General features: G+C 42.3%; 1 protein-coding gene across 1 annotated transcript in view; it reads right to left on the reverse strand.

Moving 5' to 3' along the window:
- Positions 1 to 22,794, reverse strand: part of fstl4 (follistatin-like 4) — a 295,733-nt gene that overhangs the window by 267,150 nt on the left and 5,789 nt on the right. Inside the window, exon 2 of the mRNA XM_034683558.1 lies at positions 20,452 to 20,611. Coding sequence (XP_034539449.1) covers positions 20,452 to 20,601 — 150 coding nt within the window. The 5' untranslated portion in view covers positions 20,602 to 20,611. The remainder of the gene's footprint in view (positions 1 to 20,451; positions 20,612 to 22,794) is intronic.

The following is a 22,794-nucleotide window of genomic DNA, read 5'->3' on the forward strand; positions in this document are numbered from 1 at the left end:
AATACCTCTTATCTCTTGTTGTATACATGTTAATGTAGTGTTTTCAACAAAAACCTCATCCTGTTGTCTTTAACAGTCAACTTTATCAGACAATGTGATTATTTTCCATGAGAACAGTCAAATAAAGGCTGTTTCTGAAGCGAGATTTCCATCATCTGGTCTGACACCTACCCCCTCAGGGCGGTTTCAGGCATTAAAAATGACAACAAAGAAGGTGTCAGTGTTGTTGCTGATGGTCTTGTTTGCTATTAAAGGTCATGAAGAGGCATCAGTATCATTTTCAGTCTGTTTCTCAGCCAGTTCAAAACTCCTCACAGGGCCTTTAAAGAAGTGTCACAGTATCAGGAACACAACAGCACCATGAGGGGAACTCTTTCATGCATATCTGCTGCATGATATAGAGAATAAATCAAACATGTGTTCAGCCTTAAAGATCAAGGTATGATTCACAATCAGCATGAGCAACTCTGCAGCCCTACAACACATGTAGCTCTAGGGAAAGTTCAGACAGGAAGACTATAAAGGAATCACAGCAGTTGTTGAACTCTCCTCTCCCTCGTTCAAAAGCTCACCCGCTTCCAGCTGCATGCTCTGGAGCTGATTGGCTAATCAGCAGCGGCGTCATCCAATAGCTCAGTGGCACGCCTTTATCGTCAGCCTATCAACTCTCTGCTGTCTTTTTAAAAGTGTCCATCTCTCTCTCCAGCTAGTTCCTTCTTGCATTGATGGTGCGCACCCCTCCACCTCCCCATCTCCACCTGGTCTCTGCAAGTCTTCAATTCCTAGGATCATCAACCACCTACACCACCAGAGTCTGGACTCTAGGGGGATTTCTTCAGCTGCCAAATTCACACATCCTGCACTCACAAAATGATCCCCATAGAGTCCTTACACCAAAGATTTCTGTCAAGTTTCATCATTTATTCAGTTGTTATAAATAACCTTTAATATTCAAATTGTGTCTCTCCTGATTGAACTTCTGTTTCTGCAGAAAAATGACTTTCATCTGATTTTGCACATATTGTTGTTTTGCAATTGTAAATATTTTAAGTGAGTTAAAAAGGACAATAGTTTAAATCCACGAGTTATCATGAGAGCAGCTAAGTCTGTAAGGGAGACGTAAAGTAATCAAACACCTCTTGAATGAAATGATGTTCACGTCCTGTGTTTAACTTCCTGTTTAATCTAACCCTGGTTTATTTTCCACAGACGTAAGGCGCCTGTTTGACAAAGACAGAGATGATGAGAGCAGGCTACACTAAATGCAGGTAATATTTAAACCCAATAAGCTCTTTATTCTTCTTCACTTTGGGGATAAAACAATAATCTGCACCCCTCTGGCAGCCTTACCTGCAGCGTGAAGCGAGGTGCCGTCACAGAGAGGAGGATGGATGAGGCCAGAAGACTGCTTATTGTTTGTTGTTAAAGCTCTCAGCTTTCCAAATAATACAGTCAAAGGCTTTAGGCAAATATTAATTAGTCAAACAGAATAGTCTACAAACTCGTGCCAAAAAAGAGATAAGGCCTGCTATTAATTAGACTGCATATTAAACAAAAGAAGCTATGTTATTAAAAATAAGTTCACAACACACACGTTTTGTTTCCAGGGTGAAGCAGACTTTCTTATACTCAGTGTTATATATGAAGAATAAACATTAACTGTTCTCCTATTTGCATTTTTAGAATTAATATTATCCTTTTTGTATCAGCAATAAATCAAAGTTATCATCGCTCATTGTTCTCTGGATTAAATTTCTAAACTTGGCAACTTCAATATAAAAAGAGGGATGGATCATTAAAGCTGGGGTTGGTGTTCAGATTTAGATCCACTTTTTGTTATACTGGTTAAAATGATCTTTATGTCCTGATGGTAATCAACACATAATGTGTTCTTAGAAAAGAGGTAAAAAAAAGCTGCTATCTACAGCCGGAGTAAACCTGAGAAAACACCAACCAATCCCTGTGTTTGGGGCCCAAAATTATGAACCAATCAAATCCTGTCCTGCCGTTCTGCCCGCCTCCTGCAGAGCGTACATTTCCCCAGCGTTCACCCCCTGTCTCCTGCCTCTGCTTCCCCTGACTCTACTGACTGCCCCTCTCGCTCCACCTCAGGCCTGTCCCCTCTGACCTGATGAGGGGCTTTGCTCAGGACTGTAGTCCGGATCAGAGTCTACAAAGCTCTCACCACGGGGGCTCTGACAAGCAGAATAATTAATGACATTTAGTAAGTCCTACAGAAGAATGAAGAACTTCTCTTGTCTCTCCTCTCTCCCGCTCACACACTCTACACCTCTCCTGATGCCTTCACTGACTGTCAACACTGTAGGAATTAAGAACATCTACACTGAACACGTTTAACAAACAGTAGAGCTGTTACAGTGTTATATATGTGTTATAACTTTTCTCCTGATATCGTGTCACTGGTACAACTGGATAAAGCTAGCATGACAGTTGTGAGTGCTAACAGCAGCCATGTTTGTTTGTGTTTTTAACTTTCACTATGAGAATGTTTTGGTGAGGACCGGTTTTGAATCAGTCACCATCATATGGTCATGAATCAGCGGCGCTCGTGCATGTGGGCGGGGGCGTCGTTTTGGAGGAGCTCCGAGGGGAGGGGGGTTAGACGGAGTCCTGAGGAAATGCTACATTCAAATTCATGCTAGTTTTCCGTGACTACCAACCCTAGCTTTAAGTGAAGCAGCTGTGCAAAGCTGCACAAAGAGGATTCTGGGGATGCTGGGATCATAGGTTTGTCCTGCAGCATCAGAGAGCAGAGCAAGGGGCAGAAACATCTCAACACCAAGATGTGAATGAAAACATTTTGCTGTCATGTAGTTGACTTTAAAGGTGACATATTCTGCTCTTTTTCCATCAACATATATTGGTCTAAGTGGTCCCCAAAACATGTCTTTGAAGTTTATGCTCAAAAAAACACTTTGAAATCAGATTCTGGTCTGCCTGTAAACCCCTCTTCTTCAGCCCTGCTCAGAACAGGCTGTTTTCTGAGTCTGTGCCTTTAAATGAGAATGAGCTCTCTGACCACGCCCCCTCAGGAAGTGGATGTGCCTCGGCTCTCCAGCACGTTGATCTAATGTTTACATGTTGGCTGAATATACACGGCTGCTCAGAGATCAAGTTACTTCAACCCTCTGAATCTGATCCTGACGGAGTGGCGCCTGCAGCAGGACCTTTCTGAACCATTGGTCACAGATTTAGTGTTTCTTGTTCTTTTAATTATCAGCATGTCGACGTGTGTCTTGGTACACAGCTACCAACATGTAGCTATGTGGCTATGCTAACTAGCGCTAGCACTTTTCCATGGAAAATAAAAATCATCCACTAGATCTTCAAATCTGCAGACGTGGGGAGTAAAACCGACCTTTGTGTTTATTAAGACAGCCTACAACTAGCATGCCTCCCTCCTAAGCTCCTTGTTAGCACACATGTGTGCAGGGAATGAAAAACGGCTGGTTTCAGCACACAGTTACAGAAAGGTGGAGAAATCAGAACAGGGGCAGAATGGATTATTTTCATTTTCAGGGGGTTTGTAGACAGGGACACATATTTCAGGTAGAGAACCATTCAAAAGTCCATTTTGCATGATATGTCACCTTTAACAGGTATTTTAAAATGCAGGTATATATTGTGAATGAAAAGGTTTCTTTTGAATGGTTGCACGTCATGACTGGTTGGAGTAATGTGCTGCAGCTCACAGGGCATGAGATTTGATCCGTGTTGCTGCGTTTGGTTGGAGTTAAGCTGACCTGCATGAAGCAGTTGTGTGCCCACTGAGCTTGTTAGCTCCCGATCACTCCGGCTTGTTACAGGCATGTCTCTCTGTGTGAATATATCTGAACTTTAGCTGCAATTTAACGTACAGAGGCAAAAACAAAGGATCGACACAGCGTTTAAAAATAGCACAGTGGAGAGCCTTCAGAAGGAGCCGATACGTGGCAGCATTTGAAGTGTTGTGACATTCTGCATTCTTGTCCCTCAGTGTGGATGTCGCCAGTAATGAGGCTCAGTGATAAAACATGTGTGTGTCTGCGAGGCCCTCTCGGCGCCCCGGGAGACCGTAAGCTTCACAAAAACACAGCAGTTTCAGAGCCTCCTGTCACTACCTCCTCCTTTGTCTCTTCATCTCCACAGTCCTCTCTCGTTCTGCCATCTGTCCATCTTAATTGCAGACGTGCTTCCTCGTGATGGCAGGATAAAATTGAGTGTGCTCATCAACACCGCCTTCCATCATCTCAAGTGTCGCTGTTTGATCAATTGATTAGAGAATCAAACCAAGCATGGAGGTGAGAGAAGGGCCGTGTGCTTCTTCTAAAAATACTGTCCTCTCTCTCTCTCTCTCTCTCCATGACTCTCCCTCTTTTCCTTACACTCAGCTTTGGAGACTCTGCTATGGAAAAGACAATGACAGCTTTGAGATAAATGAAGGCAGCTGCTTGATATGGTTTGTTTCTTCCTCAAGCAATGCAACACTTTCAGCGGCTCATAAAGACTGGAGCTTTAAGAACTGAGCATTAGCCAACACTAAGGGTGTAACGATTCATCTCCTACATCGATCTGTGCTCGGCAAGTTGTCCTTCCAGACGCCATATATCGATCTAACATCGTTTTAGAAGCTAATAAATGGATTGTATGGATACTAGGAAATAACACATTGGATTGAAGCACGGCAGACTTTCTATGGATGTGTTTTTTTTCACACTTTTAATGATAAAGATGTTAAACGTTACTCAATTCAGGCTGCCTGTCTGTGACGACATCGCCACGCGCCAGCAGACAACAACACATAGTGTTGTATCTTAACAGCCTGTGCTGTGTAGATGCAGAATGAACCTTGTGACACTGGCCAGCTTGGATAGAAATTCGATTTATTGCAATCAAACAGCACAAGAATCAAACAAGCATCACGACTGCTAGGAGGACAACGGGGCCAGATGAAGTCGCCTCGCCTCTATCTCCACGTTCTGACTTAAATACCATGAAGGTGATCAAAATAGAAAACACATATATGGACTCTTCAGCACAAGTTTAATGTTAGCTGCTGTTTGACTTCATTTCTGAAAACCTTGTTTTGAACATATCAGAGATGTCAACTTTCAGTGTCAATCACATTTGTTGTCTAGGTCAGGGGTGTCCGAACTTTTTTCAAAGAGGGCCACATATGATGTTGTCAGAATACCTCAGGGCCAGTGCATCCTACTGAGACTTAGGAATCATAAAAGTTATATATGAAATATTTATGTAATAACAATAATTTTAAATTTTGTCTCAATAAATCAGTAACTAGGAAGTCCTCAGTTCTCCACAAGCCATGTACACACGAGCAAATTTTATCTGGTCGGGCAATGTGGTAAAAATATAGTCTCATTAACTTCCTATGGCAGGATCATGATCTAGATTTCATCACACTTCTTTTTCATGTTGTTTTTAAGACCTTTCTGACAAGCAGACAACATTTTAAGAACAAAATAATTATTTTCCTGAGTTCTGAACATTTTTGATGCACCAAATTTTGCCTTTTCTGCACAATTTCATAATTTGATCTTGTCTTGTGTCCTCTTTTGTGTCTTCTGAAGTTTTAGTGTTCATCAAGAACATTTTCACATCATGATAAAAAGATTAATTTGAAAACCTGTCAACTTTAAGAGTCCTTGTGTTTCTTCTTTATTGCCGTCTTGCAGAATTCCCAGAGCTTTGGCTTTAGACAGGTAGTCCATATGAAGCAGTTTGAGACGTTTCTGGATTGACTTTAGTTTTGTTTGTAGAAAGAAACTGTGATTCATTTCTTTGCTATAAATAACACAATTTAAGATGGAAGCTTGGGGCCATAAATAAATGGACATTGGGCCACAATTGGCCCCCGGGCCGTACTTTGGACACCCCTGCTTTAGACAGTGAACCCCGAATTGCTCCCTCTGTTGTTCAGAGGTGTGTGAATGTGTACGAATGAGATTAGCTAACACTGATGGTCCCTCACTGTAGCAGCCTCTACCATCAGTGAGTGAATCTTGTTTCCCAATAGGGCCACTGTAGGACATAATGGTATATTGATATCAAATATTTTGCAAACGTTTTTTTAACATCAGTCCAGAACCTCTGGATAGGATATTTTGTGAATGTGCAATCATCAAGTAAGAACTAAACCTTCTATCCCTCCACAAAGGCTTGGAGCAGTGATTTATAGTGAGTGCAGAATTAAAACAGAATCCTCCTTTGTTGTGGTGTCGGGTAATGTGCTGTTATTGCTGTCACTGTTGAATTGAGCTGTTGGTATTGGTTTTCATTGCAGTAATAGAGTTCGACTACATAAACTCAGTAAGATTGTTAAAGCCTCTTGAACTATTACAAACAAATCTCAGAGTGCTTCATGCTCCCGTCTCGTCTGCCGTTTAAACCATCCACAGAACAAGAAAATGACACTGACGCCACAGAGACTGACATTTTGTAGGAATGCAATTTAAACAGCAAAGCTATTGAAGCCAGGCTGTGACTGTTACACAGTCAGCTTGACTATGCTCGTTCCTTACTCCTCATTCAAGGACCCGCATGTTTATATGTGCCCACTTACTCCACCTCCATCTCTCTCTCTGGCTCTTAAAGCCAGTCACAAACAACACTCTGCAGGAATTAACTCCCTGTGTGCCAACCTCTACAGACGAGTGTGAAGCAGTGACTTCAGTTACCGTCTCTCATGTGGAGCATATCGACTAGGGGTGCAACGGATCAAAAAACTCACGGTTCGGATCGGGTCACGGTTTTGAGTCATGGATCGGATCAGAGAAAAAAGACAGATATAACTTTGTCCTCCATTTATTTTGTAAAACACTTGTAAACTTTTGCCCATTAAAGGTGACATATCACGCTTTTTTCATCAACATATATTGGTCTAAGAGGTCCCCAAAACATGTCTTTAAAGTTTATGCTCAAAAAAACACTTTGAAATCAGATTCTGGTCTGCCTGAAAACCCTCTTCTTCAGCCCTCCTCAGAACAGTCTGTTTTCTCTCTGACCACGCCCCCTCAGGAAGTGGATGTGCTTCTCCAGCTCTCCAGCACGTTGATCTAATGTTTACATGTTGGCTGAATATACACGGCTGCTCAGAGATCACGTTACTTCAACCCTCTGAATCTGATCCAGAATCTGATCCTGACGGAGAGGCGCCTGCAGCAGGACCTTTCTGAAGGATTGGTCACAGATTTAGTGTTTCTTGTTGTTTTATTTATCAGCATGTCGACGTGTGTCTTGGTACACAGCTACGAACATGTAGCTATGTGGCTATGCTAACTAGCGCTAGCACTTATCCATGACAAATAAAAATCATCCACTAGATCTTCAAATCTGCAGACGTGGGGAGTCAAACCGACCTCTGCCAGAAAGGCAGCGGGACCTTTTCTGAAGGATTGGTCACAGATTTAGTGTTTCTTGTTGTTTTATTTATCAGTATGTCGACGTGTGTCTTGGTACACAGTTACAGCTACGACATGTAGCTATGTAGCTATGCTAACTAGCGCTGGCACTTATCCTTGATAAATAAAAATCATCCACTAGATCTTCAAATCTGCAGACGTGGGGAGTCATGCAAAATGGACTTTTTAATGGTTCTCTACCTGAAATATGTGTCCCTGTCTACAAACCCCCCAAGAATGAAAAGAATCCATTCTGCCCCTGTTCTGATTTCTCCACCTTTCTGTAAATGTGTGCTGAAACCAGCCGTTTCAGACTTCCGTGTTTTTGTTACGTAACAACAATATCCGGTCTGTCACGGAGTCAGAGCTCGGAGCTTGTTCAGCCCATAGACTGTATAAAATACAACTCAACCCCTCCTCCGTTTTTCATTACCTGCACACGTGTGTGCTAACAAGGAGCTTAGGAGGGAGGCATGCTAGTTGTAGGCTGTCTTAATAAACACAAAGGTCGGTTTTACTCCCCACGTCTGCAGATTTGAAGATCTAGTGGATGATTTTTATGTATCATGGATAAGTGCTAGTGCTAATTAGCATAGCCACATAGCTACATGTTCATAGCTGTAGCTGTAGCTGTGTACCAAGACACACGTCGACATACTGACAAATAAAACAACAAGAAACACTAAATCTGTGACCAATCCTTCAGAAAGGTCCTGCTACAGGCCCCTCTCCATCAGGATCAGATTCTGGATCAGATTTAGAGGGTTGAAGTAACGTGATCTCTGAGCAGCCGTGTATATTCAGCCAACATGTAAACATTAGATCAACGTGCTGGACAGCCAAGGCACATCCACTTCATGAGGGGGCGTGGTCAGAGAGAAAACAGCCAGTTCTGAGGAGGACTGAAGAAGAGGGGTTTTCAGGCAGACCAAAATCTGATTTCAAAGTGTTTTTTTGAGCATAAACTTTAAAGACATGTTTTGGGGACCTCTTAGACCAATATATGTTGATGAAAAAAGCGCGATATGTCACCTTTAAGATGAAGCCAGATTAGGATAAAGAGGCCGCCAGGGGAGGAGCAGGGAGGGAGAGCTGAATCTATCAGTGTCTTTGTTTTCACAAGAGTTCATCTATCTACATTCAATAGTTATTCCCTGCTGTCTGTAGCGTGGAGGAAAGGGACCTGTCTTATGTAACAGTAATTCATCAGCGCACCAACAAGCTTCTTAATGAGCTAAATGAAAAGGAGCCAGAAGGGAACAAAGAACTGGCAATGTTCTTACTGTAAGTAGTAATACCTTCACAGGCTCGACGCCGATGAGTCCAAAAATAGAATCAGAGTCTTACAAACTCCAGCTTTTATCTCGGCATCATTAGCTGGAGTGGTTTCATGTTTCCACTGCTGGCTCCATCCTTCCTCTAAACATTTCATTTATTCAAATGTGTCCCCAGCTTCTACACACACACACTTATGAACAACAAACTCACTACATTTTGCATTTCCTATTCCCTAACAGATATAGCACTCCATAAATTAAAGTTAGAGTTCTTCATAATGTTAGAAGAAGACTATTTCTTTAAGTGGATGTAAACAAAATCAATACAGAGGTTACTTTCTGTCAAAGCTGGGCTCATCTTGTGTCAGGTTGTTGTACTCCAAGATTTGTTTGAGAGTAACACCCATCATGCACTCTATAACTAATAACTACTCACTAGCGCCTTTCAAGAAACCCAAGGTGGCTTCACAGGGTCAGGTAGGGGGTCTGAGGGGTAGGTGGGAGTATCTAATGGGGTAAGGCCTTGAGGAAAAGGTGCTTTTTAACTGCTTTCTTAAAAGTGTCCAGGGCTGGGGCGCTGCAGATGTCAGGAGGGAGAGAGTTCCACAGAGTCTGTCCCCAAAGGTCCGCAGGGAGATGGAGAGGAGACCCAGGTCTGAAGACCTTAGGTTCCAGGATGGAGTGTGTTGGTGGAGGAGGTCAGCCAGGTATTGGGGGGCGAGGGCATGCAGGGATTTGTAAGTGAGGAGGAGGAGCTTATAGGAGATGGGGTACTTTACAGGGAGCCAGTGGGAGTGATGTGCTACCAGGGCTTAGTATGCGTGAGAACCCTGGCAGCTGAGTTCTGCACGTATTGGAGCCGGTCCAGGGCATTGCTGGGTACCCCAACAGGACTCCATTGCAGTAATCCAGCCGGGAGGTTATGAATGCATGGACAAGGGTCTGGGCAACTGAATCTGAGAGAGATGGACGCAGATAGGAGATGTTCTTGAGGTGATAGAAGGCAGACTTTGTGACTGATTTGATGTGTGACCAGAAGCAGAGGGTGGAGTCAAGAATGACACCCAGGTTGCGGACTTCAGAAGATGGGGAGATGGAACAGCCACCCACATGGAGGAGGATACCTCCGTATAGCTTAGACTCCTCTGCAGCTCCCGGCCCCTGACTGCTCCCTCTAACTACATTAACGTCTGTTCTTTAAGAGAGCATGTAGAAAGTTACACCACAGATTTGTGCACAACACAAACTGCTACCAACACAATCTTCATAAAGAGCTACAGCTTATTATAACAGTAACCACTGCACATGTTCTGCCTGCATGAGTTTCCTCAGAAGGTGCCTCACAAAGGGTGAACTAACCCTCGAGCAGTTCAACAGAAGAAGAAAAATAAAGCTTTATAAGAAGGACTCATAATGAAAATGTAAATGCAGCGGGGACCTGCCCTGCTACCGAAAAAATCAAAACACCAGAGAGCAGCAGCGTGCCCTCATCTTCATTCTCTTTGTTGTTGTTCCTCCAGTTTCTCTGCATTCATTCCGTCTCCACCTCGTCTCTTCGTTAAAAATCTGCCTCTCCATTCCCGTCCTTCGTTAAACAACACCCCAGACCCAATCATGAACTCAGTGTTTCTGTGTTCAGGGGTTTGTTGCATTTGGTTCCAAATAAGCAGCTTTTACAGATTGGGTCATTTTACTATAATTAACGTGACGCTGCAGATTGACTTATTCCTGCATCAAAGTTTAAAGTTCCCTGGTAATATGCATGCTGTGATAGTTCCTCTGTTAGGAAACTATCAAGCAGATCCCATCATGTCACCTCCAGGAGTGATATTCAACCACTAACGGCCAAATCCACCAGATCTGTCTCTGATCCGTCACAGCACCGGATCTGATTCTGTTCTACACAATTTTGAAAGTCCCTCAAGTTAACACTGAACTGGGTCCATCAGCATTTTCCATTGATGCCCCTAACTCATGGAATACCCTCCAACACACTTTAAAGCTGACATCCATTCCCTCTTGGGACCTGACTTGGGAACCGAAGGGTCGCCGGTTTGAGTCCCAGCATGGATGAAGTTTGGCAAGTGGACTGGTGGCTGGAGAGGTGCTGGTTCACTTGCAAGGCACCAAACCCCCAACTGCTTGGGGTGCGCTGGTGATGGCAGCATCCTCACTCTGACATCTCTCCCTAAATGCATGTTTGTGAATGATTGTGTGAAAAATAACAGGAGTGACAAAATTCAATTTCCCCCCTGGGGATTAAAATAGTCCGTTCTTCTTCTACTCTTTTGCAGAATTGAAGACTTTGATCACAGACCACTGTGTCTCAAATTGTCTCTGTTTTAATTAATATATTATTTTGTGTGTGTTTGTGTTTGTTTGCTGTTTCTAATGTTTCTGTGATCTCGACCACAATTGGAAATGAGGGAAACCTCAATGTCTTTTCAAGAATAAATAAAGGTTTTGAATGTGTTAACTTCCACTGGATCCACTCCGTTGCATTCCTGCTGCGTCTCTGATCCAGCAGGTCGGAGCCCTCCGGATCAGATACACAAGACTTCTATTGTTGCATCAACAGAGCAGATGGAGCGGGACAGGAAGTCAGGTTTCACCAAAACAAAATGAAAACATCCGGTTAATTTTCAGAATAAAACACTCTGTGTTATCACCAGATCGTATTTCACTTAACTACAACAACAAACCAAAGTCATGATGAGCGGAGCCAGGCCTGGAGTCAACAGGTCAGAGGTTTTCAGAGGACCAGAGAGACAACATGGATGAGGACAGGAGGAGGAGAATCCTTGATTCAGGGATTACAGAAGGGGAAAACATCGGTCACATGACTCCAGGGAGAAGTTTTTCTAAGATTAAAAATCTGATTTCTGGGTTTCTTGATATTTCTTGTTAAAATTCAGAATTTAATCTTCGTCTCAGATCTCTAAATTAAAGTATGAATTCTGATTTTTTGCAACAAGTTTTTCGATACATTTCTGATTAAATTCTGATTTTAAACTTTTTTCTCAGAATTAAACTTTTTTCAGATTTCTGAGGAAAAGTCAGAATTAATCTTTTCCTCAGATTCTAAGTTTAAAAATCTGAATTTTGACATTTTTTCTCAAACTTTTGTTCAAAGTCAGACTTCAGAATATATTCATTTTTCCTAAAATGATTATTGTAAAATCTGAATTCTGACTTTTCCTCTCAGATTTGTGGAATAAAGGGAGAAATCTTACTTGTATTAAAATCAGAATTTGAATTTCACTTAACTACAACAACAAACCAAAGTCATGATGAGCGGAGCCAGGCCTGGAGTCAACAGGCCAGAGGTTTTCAGAGGACCAGAAAGACAACATGGATGAGGAGAGGAGGAGGAGGAGGAGGATCCTTGATTCAGGGATTACCGAGGGGAAACCTTGGTCACATGACTCAGGCTGTCCGACGGTCCAGCTCCAGACTGCACATGGATCTGGTGGAAGTCCTGTGTAAGACTTATCTTTATGGAGCATCTCTGACATAAATCCTCCCCATGGATTGTGTGTTTAGTTACTGTTCAGCTCAGGTTTCACTTTATCAAACTACCTTAAACCATGTCATAGTTTCTGGGTCACAGAATATAAATCTGTCTCTCCTACTTCCCCACAGAAAGCATCCTGCATCCTGCATCATCATGATAATGTGGTTCCACTGATCAACACGTTTTCATCCAGGGTCACCTTTAAATTCTGGTGCCATGTTGTCAGCTTTTTAAGTCCTTTTGTGTCCAGACTGACGGAGGGGGGAAGCCTGGGAATTTGTTTTTTGTGCCCCTCAGGGTTTCAAAGGACTGCCAACTTGGCAAAGCCCGCGATGAGTCACACTAGGAGCAGACCAGGGGGTGTGCATGCTTCATTTGGCAAAGAAACAGGATGACCACAGGGCTGTGATGTTTGTGTCTGTTTGTGCATATGTCTTCTGACGGCGTGGTGGGCCTTTATGTTTTTATTATGCAGAGAACATTTCGGTAAAGGGTTCATCGTAGCTGGCAAGTACTCGTTTACTCAAAGGGGAGGCCTTTTTATTTTTCTATTTAGCCTCTGAATCTCTTTCTGCTGCCAGCATCTGCCATGTCCTCTAATTCAGAGAGCACTGAAATGTGCTTCAGCAAGGCTGGAAAAACTGTAAATTAATGAACAGAGTCTACTTCTTTATTTGTGTTGCCTGTTACCCTCAACAAAGTCAAACACAGCCCAAATTAAAAATAGCAGACTAAAGTGTGGAATATAAAATGCACAGAGTATATCACCCCGTGTGCAATCAATGATGATTTTTAAACACTTGATATCATGTGGAGTAAAGAAAGTCCTCATATAGTCAAGATGAGCAAAGCAACACAACTTCTCTAGAGTTGCATGTGTCTAAATGTCTGTGTCTGCACATTTCCATGCATGGGGTCAGACTCTGAGACAAGATTTTGCTTTGTGAGTGACAGTCTTTGAGTTTTATAATCGTCATAGTGATTTCATTATTGATTAGTTTGGAATCACTTTTGAATTGTTGCCTAATCAGACCTGTGGCTCTGAACCAGGCATGAGAAACCTGGATCTGGATCTGAGCTTATTTAAGAAGAAGACACTAGACACTAGAAACTAGTCCATGCATTTGTTACCTCCAGGTTAGATTACTGTAACTCCCTCTTATCAGGCTGCCCCAATAAGTCTCTAAAGATTCTTCAGCTAGTTCAAAACGCCGCAGCTCGAGTATTGACTAGAACTAGGAAGAGGGAGCACATATCTCCAGTGTTAGCTTCTCTACACTGGCTCCCAATAAAATGTAGAATAGAATTTAAAATCCTTCTTTTAACCTACAAAGCCCTTAAAAATCAGATACCCTCGTATCTTAAAGAGCTCATAGTGCCCTATTACCCCTCTAGAACTCTACGCTCCCAACATGCAGGCTTGCTAGTTGTACCTAAAATCTCTAAAAGTAGTATGGGAGGTAGAACCTTCAGTTATCAGGCCCCTCTCCTTTGGAATCATCTACCAGTCAGGGTCCGGGAGGCAGACACCCTCTCCACTTTTAAGAGTAGGCTTCAAACTTTCCTTTTTGATAAAGCTTATAGTTAGAGCTGGATCAGGCTTGGACCAGCTTTTGTCATGCTGCTATAGGCCTAGGCTGCCGGGGGAACTGGCACACTGACACACTGGGATCCTAGCTCACCCCCTTCCCCCCAACCCCCTCATCACTTACTTTAACTCTGCCTGTCCCATTAAAGTTACTAACCATAGACCTTTCTGGAGTCCCTGAGCTCCCTTGTCTCGTAGGTTCCTCTGAGCTGTTGTAGACGTCCTCCTGCTGCGGACGTTCTGGACTCCAGCGGCAACAGCTTCTACTCGTCTCATCACTATCACCTCTCTCTCTTACTCCCCTCTATCTGTCTTTCCAGACCCAACTCGGTCGAGGCATTATGGCTGTCGAACATGAGTCTGGTCCTGCTGGAGGTTTCTGCCTGTTAAAGGAAGTTTTTCCTCACCACTGTAACTAGCTAAATACTGTGATGTACAATGCTCATGATGGATTAAGGTGGGGTCAGACTGAGTCTTACCCTGTCTTGGTGTTGTGTCTCTGTTCATAATTTGACATAGAGTGGTCTAGACCTCCTATGTTTGTAAAAGCGTCTTGCGATAACGTTTGTTGTGATTTGGCGCTATACAAATAAAGATTGATTGATTGATTGAAGAAGAAACTTACTTTATTAATCCCCATGAAATTCAATTTTTCCACTCGTGTTATTTTTTGGTCATGCTACACGTACAGTTTGGTGTATATACATAAAATTTTATGCACAAACATGAGGTGGACATGCACTTATGGAGGATGCTGCCATCAACCAGCGCACCCTGAGCACTTGGGGGTTCGGTGCCTTGTTCAAGGGCAGCTCTGCAGTGCCCAGGCAAGTGAACCAGCACCTCTCCAGCCACCGGTCCACTTGCCAAACTTCGTCCATACTGGGACTCGAACCGACGACCCTCCGGTTGCCAAGGTAAGCTAAGCCCCTATGGACTGAGCTACTGCCGCCCCCAAAGCAGAGCATCCTGGGTGGCACGGTAGCACAGGCACTTCACAATAAAACAGCCTGTAATGTTTCCAAGCTTCAGTCACTCGCAGAGACGATGAGCAAGGTCTTTGTTTTCCTACTGGGGTAAATATTAGGGATGTCCCGAGCAGATTTGCAGACACAGAGAACGTAAAATATTGGGAGTGACAGTGAGATTGAAACACGCACGGTTGCATGCCGCTAGCTATGGAGTGGCACGCCGGTATAGAGAGCGGCAGCTGCTGCTAACCACAAGGTTTCTAAGATAAGAGATTTTTAAACATGAACTAAAAACATATTTATTCAGTCTGTCTTTTATGAAGGGTTTAACAACTTTATTACTTACTTTTTACTGTTATATTAATTTAAATGTTGCTTTATTATTTTATTAATTGTAACTGTTTATTTTATTTTTATTCATTCATCTATTTTAATTTATCCACTGATATTTTTTTAGCCTTAATTTTATTATTTCAACTCTTATCCTTACCATTTTTAAATGTATTTATTTTAACTATTTATATTCTCAGTATTAATTTGACACTTTAACTTATTTTGATTACACATATTTTATTGTTGTTGGTGTGCATTAGTCTCTATTTTAAAATCCATTCTTGTTTTTTAATGTCTTGCCATTATTTTATTTATTTATTTATTTTAAAGTTACATTTTTTGGCCTTTTTGCCTGTATTTGATAAGACAGCTGAAGAGAGACAGGAAATGTGGGGAGTAGAGAGCGGGGGACGACATGCAGGAAATGGTCAACCGGCCGGGAATGGAACCGGCGACCCCTGCGACACCGACGAGGACTGTAGCCTCTGTATGTGGGGCGCTCAGACCGCGAGGCCACCAGCGCCCCCATTATTCCATTTCTGCTTCTTTCTTGGTATCATTGCCGTAAAGCACTTAGGGTTGCATTTGATTTGTATGAAAGGTGCTCTATAAATAAAGCTTGATTGATTGATTGATTGATTGATTGATTGATTGATTGATTGATTGATTGATTGATTGATTGATTGATTGATTATGTAACAGACTGTCCTGTGTTTGGTTTAGTCTTCGCCTTTTTGTTTTTGTTCGATAGATTTTGGGGCTTTTTCATCTTTAATGGATAGTACAGCTGAAGAGAGACAGGAAACTCTGGGAGTAGAGAGTGGGGGAAGACATGCAGTACATGGTGGACCGGACGGGAGTCAAACCGGCGACCTTTGCGACGAGGACTATAGCCTCAATACGTGGGACGCTTAGACCGCGAGGCCACCAGCGCCCCCATTATTCCATTTCTGCTTCTTTCTTGGTATCATTGCCGTAAAGCACTTAGGGTTGCATTTGATTTGGATGAAAGGTGCTCTATAAATAGAGCTTGATTGATTGATTGATTGATTGATTGATTGATTGATTGATTGATTGATAATGCTAATGTAACAGACTGTCCTGTGTTTGGTTTAGTATTCACCTTTATGTTTTTGTTTTTGTTAGATAGATTTTGGGGCTTTTTCACCTTTAATGGATAGTACAGCTGAAGAGAGACAGGAAACTCTGGGAGTAGAGAGCGGGGGAAGACATGCAGTGAATGGTGGACCGGCCGGGAGTCGAACCGGCGACCTTTGCGACGAGGACTATAGCCTCAATAAGTGGGACGCTTAGATCGCTAGGCCACCAGCGCCCTGGATTTGCTTTTTGAACCACATGTCCCTGCAGAGTTACAGTAGGGTGCGTATGTGCTTGTTTCTGTAATGTGTTCTACATCAATGTCTCATTTATTATTTTCTCATTATGCATACACGGTTAATGAACTCAGAACACTCAATTACACTCGTGTGTTAGTCTCCAGCTGCACATTGTGTTCAGTGACAGCAGATGTAAATAATCCAATGAGATGATCGGCTCAAATGCAGATCACCGATCAATTAAAAACCATTGAGATCGGCTCTGATCCGATAGTTGAGGTCAGTTTGCAACACCTCTTGTAAATACAGCAAATTAAATATGAGCTCTGTAAATATCTAAAGCTGGCATTGAACTCTTCCTCCCAGCACTGCTGCCACAGTGTGCTGGAGATCTCAAACACCCACCACTATCATCACAACATGTTCCCACACAGCCGCTCTCAAAGACCACAACACCGCCGGCCTCCTCGCCCTTCTTATTACATTTTCACACATGTTAGATAAAAGCCTCTGAACACAGATTAAACATGTTCTATCTCATTAAGGTAAACGTGGAAAGGCCAATGCCTGCCTTTGATTTGTCTGAAAGGTGTTGGCTGAGGTTAACATGGAACATAATTAGTTTTTGTTTGTTCTCCCTCACTTATGTTTGACCCGACTGGCATTGGAATTAGCTTCACTGTTCATTCATGGCAGGGTTCAGCGGCATTGACCGTTACATTTAAATGCAGATTCACAAAAGAGAACTTCTGAGTGAATTCATTAATTGAATTAATAAATCCCTGTTCAATTAATCTTTTAATTGTGATTAGGTGTGATTTCTGAGAACCTAATCTTTTTCAACACTTTCAACAAGCTCTGGGAAACAACATCCAAACTGTGGTCTGCTATTAATGTTACTTTAACCTGTTTTCATCACGTTATTAAAGAGGGACGGCATTTAAAAAAAATATATATATGGAAAAATACTATTTAAAAGTTGCTGGGAACTAATTAATATTTATTCAAAGCCCAAACTGAAATCAGAATTCAGTTATTACAGTATGCTCTTATAAACAGTATGTAAATATCAAATTATAATAGAAAGAAGGAATAAAATAAGATATAAATATGAATAAAATCAAATAAAACAAATAATATAAAATGAAATACAAAAATACAAAAAATAAATTAAATTAAATTAATTAAAAAAGAAAAGAAAGAAAGAATGAAAATTAAAAATTTAATTAAATTTAATTAAATACATTAAATAAATAAATAAAATTAATAAAATTAATTTAATTAATTTAATTAAATAAATAAAAGAAAAAATAATATTCAAAATTAAATTAAATTAAAGAAAATAAAGAAAATACATTAAATAAATTAAAGCTGCTGTGAGGAACTTTTGTTTTGTATCGATTCTGGCGCCCCCCTGTGGACAAAGTAATACCTCTTATCTCTTGTCGTATACATGCAAAAGTAGTGTTTTCAACAAAAGCCTCATCCTGTTGTCTTTTAACAGTCAACTTCATCAGGCAATGTGATTATTTTCCATGAAAACAGTCAAATAAAGGCTGTTTCTGAAGCGAGATGCCCATCATCTGGTCAGACACCTACCCCCTCAGGGCGGTTTCAGGCATTAAAAATGACAACAGAGAAGGTGTCAGTGTTGCTGCTGATGGTCTTGTTTGCTATTGAAGGTCATAAAGAGGCATCAGTATCATTTTCAGTCTGTTTCTCAGCCAGTTCAAAACTCCTCACAGGGCCTTTAAATAAAGTCAAATAAAATTAATCAAATTAAATCAAGTTACATTAAATAATATTAAAGTTTATACAGAAGCAAAGAAAACTTAGAATTATTAATGTACAAAAGCGCTTGGAATGAATGAAGGTGATATATAAAAATGACCTTTTTTAATTCAAATATGCATCTATCAAGTGCAGCTTCCCATCTGACCTTTTGAACAACCATTGAACCTGCCAGTGAGTTAAATTAGTTGGCAAAAATAATTAAGGACATGGTCAGACCGAGGCATCCCGAGCAGACCATCCTGACACTGAAGCATCTGAAGCAGCAGCATGAACATTTCTGCTCTGTGGAAAGTCAGAGCTGTTTGTCATTCAGTCAAAGCAGCCGTCATCTCCTACATCAACAGATCTGCAGACTCGTTTAAATTCAGTGTGAAGTGGTTTCAAAACCCTGGAACTTGTTTTTTTGGAGACGCACACGGCACTAATAGGCATAAGGGCCGAAAAACAAGCTTCCAATAGCAGACTGTGAAAGAAGAGGATCGCTTTAATTTCCCTAAAGGCCACTTTCAGATGAAAACGGCACGATGAAAGAAGTTAATATCAAAGACAACATTTAATGAAAATGGCAAAGCAAATTAAATACGCAAAAAGACACAAACACACCTCAGTAAGCAGGTGCATCAAACTGGATGATAATCTCTACTTGTCATCAAAACCATCAGAGGAAGCAAAGAGGAAGAACATCTTCAATTTAGAGGCAGGAGATACTGAGTCCTGAAGATTGTGTCTTTCAGCTAACATGACCGAACAACGTCCTCGTGACTTTCTCAGAGTAATTGTTAACCTCTCACTCTGACAGGCGGCCCGTTTCTCCACCTGTCAATTTCCTCCTCTCCTCAGAGGAGAGAGGAGACAAAGAGGAAGTGATAAGGACTAAAGATCTCTGCATCACACTGCCAGGTAACTAGGCAACCCTTTTCTCTCAGCTGCCCTCCACACACATACATACAGAGGTCAGTCCTCACGCACACAGAGAGGTCAGTCCTCACGCACACACACACACACACATACATAAAGAGGTCTGTCCTCACACACACAGAGAGGTCAGTCCTCACGCACACACACACACACACACACACATACAGAGGTCTGTCCTCACACACACAGAGAGGTCAGTCCTCACGCACACAGAGAGGTCAGTCCTCACGCACACACACACACACACACACACACACACACTCACACACACACACACACATACAGAGGTCTGTCCTCACACACACAGAGAGGTCAGTCCTCACTCACACACACACACACACACACACACACACACACACACACACAGAGGTCCATCCTCACACACTCACTCACACAGAGAGAGAGAGGTCCATCCTCACACACACACAGAGGTCCATCCTCACACACACACAGAGAGGTCTGTCCTCACACACACACAGAGAGAGGTCCATCCTCACACACACACAGAGAGGTCCATCCTCACACACACACACAGAGAGAGGTCCATCCTCACACACTCACTCACACAGAGAGAGAGAGAGGTCCATCCTCACACACACACAGAGAGGTCCGTCCTCACACACACACACACACACACACACACACACACACACACACAGACACACACAGACAGAGAGAGGTCCATCCATACACACACACAGAGGTCCGTCCTCACACACACAGAGGTCTGTCCTCTCTCTCTCACACACACACACACAGACACACACACACACACACACACACACACACACACACACACACACACACACACACACACAGACACAGAGAGGTCTGTCTCACAAACACAGAGAGAGGTCTGTCCTCACAAACACAGAGAGAGGTTAGTCCTCCCACACACACAAGGAGAGGTCCGTCCTCACACACACACAGAGAGAGAGGTTAGTCCTCCCACACACACAAGGAGAGGTCTGTCCTCACACACACACAGAGAGAGGTTAGTCCTCCCACACACACAAGGAGAGGTCCGTCCTCACACACACACAGAGAGAGAGGTTAGTCCTCCCACACACACAAGGAGAGGTCTGTCCTCACACACACACACACACACACACACACACACACACACACACACACACACACACAGAGGTCCGTCCTCACACACACACACACACACACACACACACACACACACACACAGAGAGCTCTGTCCTCTCACACACACACGCAGGTACAGCTCACATTTTACAAGACAGCAAGTAACACCTGATGTAGATGTGGGACTAAAAGCAGATATTTACCATGGACTGATGTTCCTTTGAGGAGGGGCGTGACATGCCGGCAGTATCCATGTTGCTCCACCTGCTGCCTTTGTGCCCTTCAGCCAGCAGACACACTGAGGTCCCCAGCAGCGTGGCCACGGCCAGCACCCAAACACCCAGGCTGCCCATGAGTGTCTACCTGAGCGGGGAGAAGAAACACAATGTACACACAAGTCCTTAGAGCTTTATACAAAATAAAACACACAACAGTTTCTTCTTCAGAGAAACAACTTACAGATCAACATCTAAACACTATAATCATTGTCTTTAATCATCTTTAGAATTTATATTCATATCAAAGTTACACATTATGTACGCTTTGATGTGTGACCTATTTCTGGTTTTAACTGCCTCAACATTGTTTTAAGTGTTGATTTAATTCACAGCAAACTAAATGACAACATTATTCTCCACAGAGATGAAGAAAGATGAGCTGAAATCACATTTTAGAGAATATGTTCTGTGTTTAGGGGAGTATTGTGTAACTGTTGTGATGTACAGAAGCTGTGAGAACATGTTTGCAGGACAAATGAGACAGAGAATAAGAAATTAAAGTGTTTATGAAGTCTTAGAGCAGCTGCTGTCTCCAGGTACGACACCACGAGAGAAAGAGAGAAAAACTCTGACAGCCTGAACTATGGAAACACAAACTACAGGAGGTAATAACATCTGTATCTGATACTGTTTCATGTTAAAGTCCTCTTAACAAGATTCAACAAATGCTTCATTGTTTACAGACCGTGTTCCAGAGAGGACCGAGTACAAATACCTGGAATAATGTTCACGTCTGCACACAGCCAGACACAATAGAACAAACAGCGTGCGCTCATAATGAACACACGCACAAACACACACACACACACGGCATAATACGGCTATGTAAACATCAAAGCCCACACTGATGAGGATAATTATCTGTATTACAAAGGACACAAAGAATCTTTTGATGCTGACAAAGAGACAAGCCTCTGAAGTCGCAAATGGTGGAGTGTGTCACGGGAGCTTAAAAATATAAACTCAGAGGATCAATTTCACTGCTGTGACACATACAAACTCATTCACCCACACACACACACACACACACACACACTGAAACTCTTTCAAAACAACACACAAAGCATTACAGCGTCTGTTCTGTTTGATGCTGCAGAGTAAAAAAACACACCACACCTGGAGAAGCTGCACCTTCATTATTGAATCAAATAATAACTGCTACCTTTGGGAGATGAGGTTTTAAAATTGGAGGCAGGTTTTCAAGAATTTAAGACAATGATGTGTTGAATTAAGGAAGTGTTTTAAACTAGCTATGCTCTCTCAGTTGTGTTCTTACTGGACAAGAACTGAAGAAACAGGATTCACTTCACATTGGCCACGGTTACATTCTGAATTAAAGTATTCTCCTTTGTGTTTACATGGAAATAGTAATTCTGAATTGAGGTTTACATGGACAACACGTTTAATCGTCTTCATTCAATTCCTCTTGAGGTCTGGGGGTTGGGAAGGGTTCTGATTGGACAGGGGCGGGCGTGACGTATTTACGTCTACCTGAAGAAAACAGACTCCAGTTCCTGCTTCTTTCATTTTCGGTTACAACATGGAAGACCACACAATAAGTACAACTTTCACTTTGATTCTGATTCTAGTTTTGAATAAGCAGCTGGACACAAACGTACTGCTTCACTTTCATCAGCTGAGGAGGAGAAGAGAGAGAGAGGACTGGAGAAGGGAGGCGGCAGAAGACCGGCGAATCAAAGCCAACTGTTATTGCAACAGCTGCTCTACCTCAGCCCACTGACACATCCCTCTCTTTTCATGATATCCATTTCTTCTAAGGCTCCTATTAAATAAATAGTCTCAGCTCAAGTCCAACGCTTGCTTCGGGCGGCCATCCTGGAATATGTGCGTCATCATGACAGGACAAGAGAACGAGCATGCTCAGAACAACCGGAATTAATTTAAAGCTGAATGGCTACGTTTACATGAGACTTTTAATTCAATTAAATTAAATCCTCTTTAAAAAGATTTAAAATGACCATGTTAACACCTAATTCAGAATGAAAATGATAATTCCGAATTAAACTTAAATCCGATGTATGTGTCTGGTTTATTCTGATTTTAAATCTGAATTGAATAATTCCTCGATCATGTATACGTTCATTCCGCTTTAAATTAATTCCGGTCGTTCTGTGCATGCTCGTTCTCTTGTCCTGTCGCGATGACGCACATATTCCGCGCTGGCGGGCTCATATTTCAGGCTGACGTAGAGCAGCTGTTGCACTAACCGGCTTTGATTCCCCAAAGTCCGGTCTGCCTCCTCCCTTC

Source organism: Notolabrus celidotus, chromosome 5 (genome assembly GCF_009762535.1).
Source record: "Notolabrus celidotus isolate fNotCel1 chromosome 5, fNotCel1.pri, whole genome shotgun sequence".
Lineage (NCBI taxonomy): Eukaryota > Metazoa > Chordata > Actinopteri > Labriformes > Labridae > Notolabrus > Notolabrus celidotus.